At 39.9% G+C, this 12,521-nt stretch overlaps 1 protein-coding gene across 17 annotated transcripts in view; it reads left to right on the top strand.

The window, feature by feature from the left end:
- MPDZ (multiple PDZ domain crumbs cell polarity complex component) overlaps positions 1–12,521 on the top strand; it is a 95,983-nt gene that overhangs the window by 9,699 nt on the left and 73,763 nt on the right. For 14 of the 17 annotated variants that reach the window (XM_072359176.1, XM_072359177.1, XM_072359161.1 and 11 more), the window contains exons 3-6: positions 10–176; positions 9,873–10,094; positions 10,441–10,580; positions 11,715–11,928. In XM_072359176.1, coding sequence (XP_072215277.1) covers positions 10–176; positions 9,873–10,094; positions 10,441–10,580; positions 11,715–11,928 — 743 coding nt within the window. The remainder of the gene's footprint in view (positions 1–9; positions 177–9,872; positions 10,095–10,440; positions 10,581–11,714; positions 11,929–12,521) is intronic. The other 3 variants (XM_072359174.1, XM_072359167.1, XM_072359170.1) reach the window with 2 other exon arrangements.

Here is a 12,521-nt window from a genome sequence, read left to right as displayed (position 1 = left end):
TTGCTGCAGATACACATCGGGCCCTCCAGGCTGTGGAGCGCTTACAGGCAAAGCTTCGGGATCGAGGTGACATCGCAAATGAGGAAAAACTGAACTTATTAAAATCAGTGCTGCAGAGTCCTCTATTTAATCAAATTCTCAACCTTCAAACTTCCGTTCAACAGCTGAGAGATCAGGTAGGAAAATTAGCCTCCCAGATGCAAGAGAAAAGTTGAAGGTGCAAAACTGTGTATGTCCTTTTACATGTTGAATATCGAAATGAAGTAACCTAAACTAAAGATCTGATTGAAAGCTTTGGAGAATGGAGGAGGACGCACCCAGTGACATTTCTGGGCTTTATGATGTCCCAACATACATAGAGTATGCATACATTTTTTTATTTTTTGTATGTGCTTGTAAGTTGCTGTGTGCACTGGATCGATTTCTGTCACTGTTTTTGAAAAGGAAGTAATGTGTTCTGTCCTTTAATTCTTTCCTGTGGAATACTGGCTTCAGAGGGAGACTAATTTATATTTTTCTTTATATAAGAGATTAAAAGGAAACAAGGTGACCTACCTCCTTTCTTCTTGCTCATGAATTTAAGTATCACTTTTCTGCCTTTTTTTCAGCGAGGGTGAGAAAAGGGTCATCTTACTTTTATTGGCATAATTATGTATGATTATTACTTTATTTCTTCACCAACAGAATAATAATTAAAGTATAAAACCTAGTTCAGTAGCTGAGGTCTGAGCTGTACATCTTGCTGTGCAAATAGTTTTTCTGTTGATTGCTGTAAACTGGGCAGCTACAGAATCATAGAAACAGTGAGACTGGAAAAGACCTCCAGGATCGAGTCCAACCATCAGCTGATCATTATTTGTTACTGTTATAACTTTAGAGCTTGCTAACCTGCTTTTCATGTACAGCCAACCCCCACAGAACTCTTACTTCTTTTTTTAAATATAGTCCAGCCACTTCTACAACTTAGTAATGCTTCTTTCAGGCTTCTGGTCAGTTTAGATGGTTTCAACAGCGTGAGGCAGGTGGAAAAAGAAACCTGTTTTTCCTTACATATTGCATATTCTCATCACTCTGGTCTGGACTGCTGTATTCCGTAACAATGGAATGTGCAACAGTTGAACTTCTGAAACATATCTCATGAAGGCATACTTAGCAGGTGTGGCTGGTATGGGTAAATGCTGAAGCAGGAGGAGGGACACTCTGCATGTTGACTCTGCATGTGGGAAGCTGCATCTTGGCTCTTGCTAGAGTTGCTACAGTGGCATGGCACTTTACTGTTTCCAATAGATTATGTTGATACTATTTTATACTAACAAATACATCAGAGCAGTGTCCACAGAGTCATACATGACTATATGTTGGTGTTTTTTTTTTTTTTGTTTTGTTTTGTTTTTGTTTTGTTTTGTTTTGTTTTGTTTTTTTACATTGTGATCACTTACCACTTAGTAAATTTGGAGTGATTAAAAAAGTCTTGGTGAAAAGCTCAAAGCTCTTCTGAGAGGTTCTTTGAGGCTCTGTTATTTGGAAACTGACATCTAAAACCATACAGTTAATTCTGTAATGACTGTGGGTATATACTGTCCAAGATGTGTCTGAAACACAAGCTTGTGTTTGCTGATAAGACAGATTGTCACTTACTGTTTTTGTAGTTAAAAAAATCTTATTTTTCTAAATTCAGCTGCCTAAATGAGTCACTACCAATATTCTGTAGTTAATTTCAGATGTGTACTTAAAATAAAGTAAAAAATATTATTTCACCTATAGCTTTAACCACACAGGTTTATTATCCATGCAGAAAATTCAGTGGCCTGCATGCATACCCCATCTAACTGATAGAACTAATTGTATGTGAATTTCTTTCTTGATTTATGCACGTATAAATAGCTGAACATGCAATTACAAGTTTTTGTTCTCAAATTATGGTCATCTCTTTAGAAAGCATCCTTTTGTTTCTTTCTGGTTCTGTTTCTTCCACTATCACATGAGATTGTCTGTTTCTTCTTTGCTTTATTTAAATGCTTACAAGTAATGTCGAAACAAGACACAGAATAAAATAATAAAATAGTCATTTCAGAAAACTAACTCTGTTGGTGTTTTCAAATCTGCAGTTTTTGTTCAGGGCCACTTTTTGGTTTTCTTTTTGTGGCAGTGTGGAAAGGCATTGTGCTCTTGGAACTCTTAAGTTACTGAAAACAGCAAGGCTTGTGAATGGTGCAGAGTACTGCAGTGAGTGGTTGTTGCAGTTTCTACCTGCTGCAGACTGAGATTGCTAAAATTCTCACGTGTGCTAAAAGTTGAACCAGGGTCTGTCTGTTAATATAAATTGTAAGTGACAGTTTGTTAAATTGTTAATGTGCTTTTAATTAGTGTATGAGTTTTTAAAGACCTCCAAGACTACTGAAAAATTCTCAGAAGAAATTCCTCTGTGCCAAGAAAGTATAGGTGTGAAAGAAAAGATGGAAGCAGAGAAGAAATGATAGCAATTAATTTTCTTAATTGAACTGATTTGTTGTGACTGTCTCAGCAGAGATTTGTGGACCAGTGGTAGTCTCATAAAATTGAGGGTAGGACGTATTTCTGTCTTGAGGCACAACATCTGGAATCAGAATCATGGTTAGAAAAGACTACTAAGATGATCTAGTCCAACCGTCAGCTCATCACCACCTTGGCCACTATGCCGTGTGCCGAGGTGCCACATATAAACTTTTCCTTTAAGAAGAAAATTTTCCTAAAATCCAGCCTGGAAGGTGTAAAGATAACTGTAAGTCCACCTTCTATTTGTGTAGGTCTGGAAAATGACCTGGTAGTTTTGTAAACATCTGTCATGTTTTCGTATAGATGTAAGTATAGAGTTCTAGCATTCGTATACAAAGGATGCTACTGTCATGTTTATAGTCTAAAATGCTAGGATTCCCTGTCCCCCCCTCCCCCCCCCTTTTTTTTTTTTTGTTTCCTATATAAGTGATCATTTAAACATCTAGAGAAGATCTGAGAAATGAGCATTTCTGTGAAGATACTTCATCAGATTTGCTCTCTGTCATGGTTTTGTGCTCTCTCATTTACCCTTAAAGCTTCTGTGTATTAATTGGGAACTGATTTCCTTAAGTATTGACGTGTGCTTAACAAAAGCCTCTTGAGTTTGTATTTTTCTTCAGTGCTGGAGCACAGACTGAGCAGTATGTTGCTTCATCTGTATATTGCTGAGTCTGAATACAAATCGGATGCTTTGCTGCCAATTGGTATTATGCTTTCAACATAAGTTTTTGGTTTTTTTGTTTTCCTTGGGTGAGCAAACAGGATTTATTTACACTGTAGGTTTATGTCTGCAGATTTAGGAACTTGAGTGGGAAAAATCAGGAATGTTGAAAGAATGTTTGGTAGATAATTGCTCTCCTACCTTTACCCATCACTTGAGTTGAAGAGTAGTGAGATTTTTTTCTCTTTGTTGGTCTCCCATACACTCCTGTGAATGTTTGTTTTCAGCTTGTGGAGAGCAGTTTTGCTGCTTGGAGATAAGAGACTGAGAAACAAGAGTAGCAGAAATTGTGATATTGTGTGGTAGTATTTTCTATATGAAATATATTGAAGAAAACACTCAGACAGTGCTGGCAAACACTATCTGCCACTTCTTTTCCTTTCTGAATCTTACTCATTTACCACTTTCTTCCCTCCTTCTCTCTCTACCAGAACAAAAAGAATCCTTTGGCTTGGCTACATTCCTCACTTTTATTTTTATTTTTATTTTTTATTGTTATTGTCTGCTTTGTACCCCTGTGAGGACAGAGCTGTTTCTCTGGGGTATGTAGACACAGTTACTAGAAAGGCTTTGAAGCACTGCTGGCAAGTAGGGTTTCACAGGTATCAGTGCTTCTTGTTTTGTAGGAGACTTGGGGGAGGCATCAGTGCTGCTTTCACAATGTTTTTGTGCATGCTGCTTTCTCCTTTGGAGAAGAATTTGGGGCACTTCAGGAGTGCCCTGCAGAGAGCCTGCCAGCAGGTCCTCACCCACCACTTCCCCCACAGGGTTGCTGTGGGGCTAACTTGTGATTTGATGCTTTTGATATTGTTTTTGATCTCACTGATGTTTTTGGTGCTTAGCATACAAATATATCGGAAGACATACATCCTTATGGTGCATGTAGTGACTCTAAAACTCAGATAAAGCAGGAACTCATTCTTTTTTGGCAGCAGAGACCTAGCAGTGATGGTTACATAGCCTTAAGTGCTGGTAAGATACAGGCATGTCTGGAGTATTGTTTTTATTAAGAGTATTTTGAATGACCAAATATAAGTATTGTATTCAGTGTTTTTCTGGAGAATTATAATGTGGGCTTTATCGAACTTAGACATTTTATCTTTGTCATCATTTTCTTATGCCAAATTATGTCCCTATATTGCAGATGTTATGCACAGCGAGGAGGAAACCAATCAAAGGCAATTATCATTGGTCAAATTATAAAACAAAGCAAAGTTCTTTCATACAGTACTTACATAATTGTATTTCCATAAAGTTATTTCTCCAAGGTAATATGGTGACTTTATTACTGCAAAGTAGTGTGGCTTGCATATTTTGAAAATTATTCCTTAAAACTGCAATAGCATTTATCATCCTGAGATTTCAATGTATGGCTTATTGCTGCCCTAGAAATGACCTATGCTTCAATGATTAGTAATAATTTACGGCAGTTCTTCCCAGGTGCCGTAAGCTGTAAGCCTATATTTGAAGGGAGGGGAGAGAAGAAAGTTTTTTTTATTTGTCATGAGGATTCTAATATTTTACATCTTAAAGTCATTATAAATGTCATTTTAAAATAAAAGTGATTTTAGAGCTTGTGTATGTATATCTTAGATGAGAGGATGAATCTGAAGTTATTTTCATGCATGCATACACAAAACTTGTTCTGTTAATGGCTTGGTAATTTTTTTAGTATTTTCATCATAGTTCAGAAGCTTCCCTTATTAAGCACATCCTCTACTGAATGCATAACTGTTTATTTAAAAAAAAGAACAAGGTGAAAAAATGAAGTGTTACTGGTAATTATTGTAGAACAGGTGGTATTTGTTACTACATTGTAGTTATGTTGCACTCATAGTTTTACTTGAATGTTTGAGGTTAACTTTTTCAAATTTGTATTTAAATTGGTATTACTCCGACGTGTTCAGTATGTCAGTTGTCATGCAAATAGAAGCTATCCAGTGTCTTCAGAATCATGGAGTTAATAATTGCTAATGGAAGAACATCTGAGAAAAAACACAAACAATTTCTATCTCAGCACTTGTCTGGAAGGCATAAGGAATATGGGAGTTCATTTAGTTCTCAGACCTTTGCAGTAGATTACCATCTGGCTCGTAGAAGTGGGCAGAAAAGACAGTCTGTCAGGCTTACTACACTTGTATGTGTAAAGGAGCCTCCCAGAAACATGAAGGATGTTACCAGAGAGGGCTTTAACAGAGTGAGATTGCTTTTATGTTAGTAGTGTGCAAAACACCGTCATGTGGAAAAGTTCAGAGTGAAGTTAATGGAAAAAGCTGGACTTACAGATTGTAAAATGGACAGGGAATCAGAATTGAAGGGGTTGGAAGGGATCTCAAGAGTTTGAGTCCAACTTCTCTGCTAAAGCAGGTACCCTACAATAGGTCACAGAGATAGGCATCCAGACAGATCTTGAGTATCTCTGGTGAAGGAGACTCCCTGACCTCTCTGGGCAAGCTGTTCCAGTGCTCTGTCATACTTGCTTTAAAGATGTTCTTCCACATGTTTGTATGGAACTTCCTGTGTTCATGTTTTAGGCCACATGCCACCAAGAAGAGCCTCCCACCTCCCTTTAGGTATTTGTAAACATTAATCAGATCTGCCCATAGTCTGCTTTTACCCAGGTTGAACAGACCTGGGTTTCTCAGTCTTTCCTCATACAAGAGATGCTTCAGGCCCTGTGTCATTTTTGTGGCCCTTCACTGGATTCCTTCTAGAAAATCCCTGTGTTTTTGTTTTGTTTTGTTTTTTTAATTGGGTGATCCAGAGCTGGATTCAGTGTTCTGAATGGGTTCTGACTGGGGCAGAGTAGAGGAGGAGGACCACCTCCCTTGACCTGTTAGCCATGCTCTTTTTAATGCACCCCACGATACCATTTTTCTTGGCCACAAGGGCGCGCTGTTGGCTCATGGTGTCTCTCCAGTTATCAGAGCAAGAGGAGGTTCTTTGATATTAGTATACCTAATGAAAGATTGAGAAACAGTGAATCAAATATTAGCTCTACCAGTTTACGACAAGTCCTGGTCATTAAGGGGGATGGGGAAGTCAAGGTGGATGATGGAAAAGATAGGAAATAAAAGCAAGGAATCTTTGTAGGAAGCAAGGGGGAAATAGTCACCACCACAGATTCCAGCAGATGCTGGTCTTCAGTAGTGGTGGGTCATTGGGAGTTGTTGTTTGGCTGACTACAGTGATGGCAATACAAACTTATTTATTAAGTCCAGGGTGTTCATGTCCGATCTCATTGGAGTGACAGCTTCTGACTTTGGTATCCTAGCAGAAACTCCCTTGTTCCTATTTTCCTGGCCTTGCCAGCAGATAAGAGGGAGAAAGGATATGTCTGCCTGCATCCTGTTTTTCACAGGATAAGGTGGTATCATTCCCTGGTCTCCCAAACCAAGCTGGAGTTTTTGGTCATAGGCCAGATCTTTCACCAGTCCCGAGCACTCTTCTGAAGGCAAACAGCTCCAAAGAAATGCTATCAAATGTAAAATTGTTCACAAAGTGGTTTTGATTGCCACACAGCAAGATCCACCTCTCATCTCCTAGATGAGTCAGGGTCTTGTTGCAAGAAATGCCTCAGAAGCAAAGAGGGGGTTCAGACAGATGGTCAACCTGTTGTCCCCCAGGACCTGCATACCCTTTTCCACAGAGCTGCTTTTCAGCAGGTTGTCCTCTGACTTGTCCTGATGCATGTGGTTTTTCCTGGTTATTCTTCCCCAGTTGCATGACTTAACACTTGTTCTTGCTAAACCTTACCCAGTTCCTCCTTATCCAATTCTCCAGTCAATCCAGGGTCTTTCTGAATGACAGCACAGCCTTTTTGGTGTGTCAGCCACTATTCCCAGCTTTGTATCATCAGCAGACTTAGAATCATAGAATCATAGAATTACTCAGGTTGGAAAAGACCTTGAAGATCATCAAGTCCAACCGCAGCCTAACCAGTAGCCTATCTCTTAAAAAACAACCACAAAACAATACCACAACAACAAACCTCTGCTAAATCATATCCCTGAGTACCACATCCAAGCGGCTCTTAAACACATCCAGGGATGGCGATTCAACCACCTCCTTGGGGAGCCCATTCCAGTACCTAACCACCCTTTCTGTAAAGAAGTTCTTTCTAATATCCAACCTAAACTTGCCCTGGCGCAACTTGAGGCCATTTCCCCTCGTCCTGTCACAAGTCAGTAGTGAGAAGAGACCTGCCCCACTCTCACTGTAAGAACCTTTCAGGTACTGGAAGACGGCAATAAGGTCTCCCCTCAGCCTCCTCTTCCTCAGACTAAACAGCCCCAGCTTCCTTAGTCTCTCCTCATAGGGCTGATTCTCCAAGCCCTTAACAAGCCTCGTTGCCCTTCTCTGGACCTGCTCCAGTACCTCCATGTCCTTCTTGTGCTGAGGTGCCCAAAACTGGACACAGTACTCGAGGTGAGGCCTCACCAATGCTGAGTACAGGGGCAGGATGACTTCCTTAGTCCTGCTCACCACACCATTCCTGATACAAGCCAGGATGCCATTGGCCTTCTTGGCCACCTGGGCACACTGCTGGCTCATATTCAGCCGACTGTCCATCAGCACACCAAGGTCCCTTTCCGTCTGGGAGCTTTCCAGCCACACCTCCCCAAGCCTGTAGGGTTGCCTGGGGTTGTTATGACCAAAATGCAGGACCCGACACTTGGCCCTGTTGAAACTCATTCCATTAACCTTGGCCCATCGATCAAGTCTATCCAGGTCTCTCTGTAGTGCCCTTCTCCCCTCAGGCAGATCAACACTCCCTCCCAGCTTAGTGTCGTCTGCGAACTTACTGAGGGTGCACTCAATCCCCTCATCCAAATCATCAATGAAGATGTTAAACAGAAGCGGCCCAAGCACCGAGCCCTGGGGGACGCCACTTGTGACCAGCCGCCAACTGGATTCCACTCCATTGACCACAACTCTCTGGGCCCGGCCATCCAACCAGTTCTTCACCCAGCGGAGCGTGCACCCATCCAAACCACGGGCAGACTTGCTGAGGATGCATTCTATTCTTTCATCCAAGAAATTGATGAGGATATTGAACAAGATCAGGCCCAGTGTGGACTGCTGGGGAACACTACAAAGCCTCCAACCAGACTGCCTGCACTTCTGGTGGCAACCCTTTGAGCTCTGCCAGCCAGCCAGTTCTCAATCCATCTCACCGTCCACTCATCTATCCTACTAGAAAATGTATGTGCGTATGTTTTAGGTATTCTGATTTGTCTGAAATGTAACATGAGTCCTCCTGGGCTTGACCTACACAATATTATCACTGCACTGGAAATCGCCTGAGTTCAAAAGTATCCAATTTTTCTTCCTTTGTTATGGTAAAGCAGGCTAAATGCTGTTGAGGGCTTTTCTTTCCAGTGTTACCTTGTGTTATTCTACAGCTTGAGACAATTTCCAGACAGAGGCATTTTCAACAAATGACCTTTGTTCTGATACGTTTTTGTAAAACACCTGGATGAGAAGGAATGGTGCAAAATTATACTGATATCTTTTGACCAGACCTTTAGGCGAATAGTGTGATTGATTTAAGGGCAGTAGCCTAAACAGTTGAAACTGGTTCAGTGGTCATCTTAGATTACATTCACAAATTGAGATTATTTTTCTTGATATTTGAAATTAAAAAAGGCAGCTTTGAGGAAGGGGAATGAATTTTCTCTCTGTTGTATGGACTGCTTGAGTTTTTGTACTGTGAGTCTATTAAAAATACTAGGGGCTAACATAATGTGTCTCTAAACAGAGATTAGTGTGCCATGCAAGTATGAAACTGACGTAGGATAAAACAGCCTTTGTTGATAGTCAACAAGCAAGTGAAACAATGGGTAACTAAGGGCTTCTGCTCCTGAGTTTTATGCATTTGTATAAAGTAGGATCTCTGTTCCTTCATTCCCAGCCATTCATTAGATTGGCCATTTGAGACCTGCGTGAAATTGGGTTATTTACTAGGTCTGGGCAAGGTAGGTACTTCTCTTATTTTCTGCTGTAACAGAGAGGTATTGTCAGGCCTGTCTGTATATGACTGGTTTTCAGATCAGCCTGGTGACATTAGAGTTGCTCAGTATTTTTGCATGTAATTCTAGCTTGTGGAGTGTCACAGAGGCCACCTTAGTGTGTAATGGTAGAGAAAACCAGACTGGTGAAATTTCATTTAGACCATCGTTTTCTACATCGTAGATTAGGTTTCTTTTCATTCATCAAAATGTGATTACTTTTTTTTTTTTTCTTGTGAAGTATTTGAACAACTTGTTTTCCAAAAATTCTGCAGCATAGAAAAAGATTGTTCAAAGTTGTTTACCACTAATGCAGTGTTAGAGTACTTCAGCCTGGTATTTTCATCTTCTTTCATGTTTTAGCTAATAATTTACAACCTGTCATCAATATTCCAGTGCACTCTGACAAATAGTTCAAGTTCCCAAGTAAAATATTATGTGTTAAAGCTGAAAAGTGTTTTTTGTTTATTTTTAAATAATATTTCTAAAGTCAGAAATTGGGATTTATAATGTTTTTAAAAAGCTATTAACCAGTCAGGATGTTTCATGATAAGTTGGAAGAACTCTGGTGTATCCATAAATGTGTTGTTATCAATCTTTTTCAGGTAAATATTACTCCTTCTGTACATTCCACTGGTGAATTCCCCCATCTTCTCCACCATGGTGCAAATGTAGGGTCCTTACCGCATAATGAGTCATATTTGTTGGCTCAGCAGAATGGCAACCCAGCAAATGTGCTGGAAACATCAATGAGATCCATTACTCCACAGATCAATGGGAAATCTTCTAGTGATGACTTTGAGCAACTGATCAGAAGTATGTCCCAGGTAACCATGTTTTCTGCTAATTCTGAAATGTGGCAAACGATAACATACTTCCTATGAAAAGAAAACCAACAAAGATAAGTTTTTAATGAATCAGATCTCTATGATGAACTCATTTCTCCTGATTTTTCCTCTTCTGTCACTCAAATCTTTTATAATAGTTATCACTCTAATATGATAGTTAGATTTCAGAAATGAAGAACTGTGTTTCTATTACTAGATTTATGAAACCTTGTCCAGCTGTAGCAGTCAAATTGAAAATTCATTTAACAAGTTGTTTACCACATTCATTAATTCTTATCTTTGACATTTTTAATCTCAGTACCCTTTTATTTCTTCTGCTGAACAGGGTCGTCCTGTTGAGACAATTGAGCTTATTAAACCTCTGAGTGGTGGCCTGGGCTTCAGTGTTGTGGGACTCAAGAGTGAAAACAGAGGAGAACTAGGAATATTTGTGCAAGAAATCCAGGAGGGAAGTGTGGCACATAGGTAAGATGATAACTGAAATATTTTACTGTGCCAAGTGTTACTGACACAATACAATTGAGTTTGTGTATTTGTGGTTCTGAGCATGTGCTTCACTTGGCACTCTGAGCCATGCAGCCTAGCATTACTCGCTACTGGAGCTCTTATAATAACGATCAGAAAGGTCCTGATAACAATAAATATTCCAGAGCACTCTGACAAATAGTTCAAGTTCCCAAGTAGAATATTATGTGTTAAAGCTGAAAAGCATTTTTTGTTGTTGTTGTTGTTTTTGTGAATGTTGTGAATTTGTAGTATAGAAGCTGGTGTAATACAGATTCTTTCCTTAGTACTGCCCTTTGTTTTGTAAAGCACTGTCACTTTAGGACACTGAAGACATGGCCAGTGTCCCTGCTGATGTGTTGTGAAACAAATAGAGGCAGTGAAAGAGGCAGAGGATAAATTGTCTGTGCAGGCTTTATGCAGTTCATTCGAAGTGGGTCTGGGGAAGGGCTTGGCATGTAGTTTTACAATAGTGCATCCTTTGTCAGAAAGTAAAGAATTATTCTACAATTTATTCAAGTCTTTTTTTCTCATTTAAAAGGGATCTATTCCAAGATATTTTTTCAGTTTTTCTCTGTGTGCACCTCCCTCCTCCCTCCCCCCCCCCCTTTTTTTTTTTTTGTTTGTACAAAACAAAACTAGTTTCCATAACATCGTGATGGAAGTGTGTTCGAGTCTATGGTTTGATGAGTATTCAGAATGGGTGCACTGAACAGAGTAGAGTGGTTGGTCTGTTAAGCAAAAGGCTCAAATTTGAGAAAAAAACATAAGTTCCCAGGCTATGGTTGGGAGTGACTTGAGATGTAATACGCTTAGTCTCGGATGGAGGTACAGGGAGAAGAAAGCTAGCTAGGGGGTAGCAGCCAGGGGAGAGTGGCAGTAGGATTAGCTTCAAAGGAAGCAGTCACCAGGGTTCTGCATCAGCTTCTTTTAGCAGAACTGCAGGGAAAGATTAAAAAGTAGTTGAAGTAGAGAAAAGGATATTAAAAGTACTGGAAAACTGACAAAATATTATAATTACTGTGGCAACACTTTTTGATTTTTCTTGTTTGGTTGGTTTGTCACCCCCCTTCCCTGTTAATGCGTACATGACAGAGATGGAAAGCTGAAGGAAGCAGATCAAATCCTTGCTATTAATGGACAAGCCCTTGATCAGACAATTACACATCAACAGGCTATCAGCATCCTACAGAAAGCAAAAGATAATGTCCAGCTAGTTGTGGCCAGAGGCAGTTTTCCTCAGCTCATCAGTCCTGTAGTTTCCAGGTCTCCATCTGCTGCTAGCACAGTTTCAGCCCATTCCAACCCGGTGAGTATACCCCAGATGTCTGTGTATTCAGTTCTGGGTGTGTATGTACTTAGATCATTTAATATTTTGGGATTTTTTATTGTAACTTGTATGTTTTTTCATCTGCAAGTTTTTCTTCCAGGTATCTTTGTTGCACTTTGTTCTGTGCAAAGAGGAGAAAATACTTAGCCTTGCTGTGGGGATCAAGATGTTGGCCATATTCCTTCTTTCCACCTGCCAAACTGTATCTCCATCATTGCAAATATAGCATGTTTACATTCCTTTTTAAAGTTCTGTTTTAAGATAACAGTAAACAACATCTCTCTTTCTCTCTTCCCTTCTGTGTGGGCAAAAGAAAATTTGCATTCTGATCTGCACAATCAGCTCAGTGGATACTTCTCTGGTCCTTTGTTCTGTAATAGCAGAGGAAGCTATCAAAATGCCATAGGTAGGAACACACTTCAAGGATGCACTGAAATCAGATCTGCTGCTTTTGAAAGCTTTTACACATCTAGATGAAGAGAAGATAGTTCAGAAACATAGTAATGCTGTGCCTCTCTCTTCCTAGTATCTTCCCCATGTAATATTGATACATTTTTGCTTCCTCCCAGAGT

This window comes from Excalfactoria chinensis, chromosome Z, assembly GCF_039878825.1.
Source record: "Excalfactoria chinensis isolate bCotChi1 chromosome Z, bCotChi1.hap2, whole genome shotgun sequence".
NCBI lineage: Eukaryota > Metazoa > Chordata > Aves > Galliformes > Phasianidae > Excalfactoria > Excalfactoria chinensis.
This window is presented reverse-complemented; position numbering and strand designations above follow the sequence as displayed.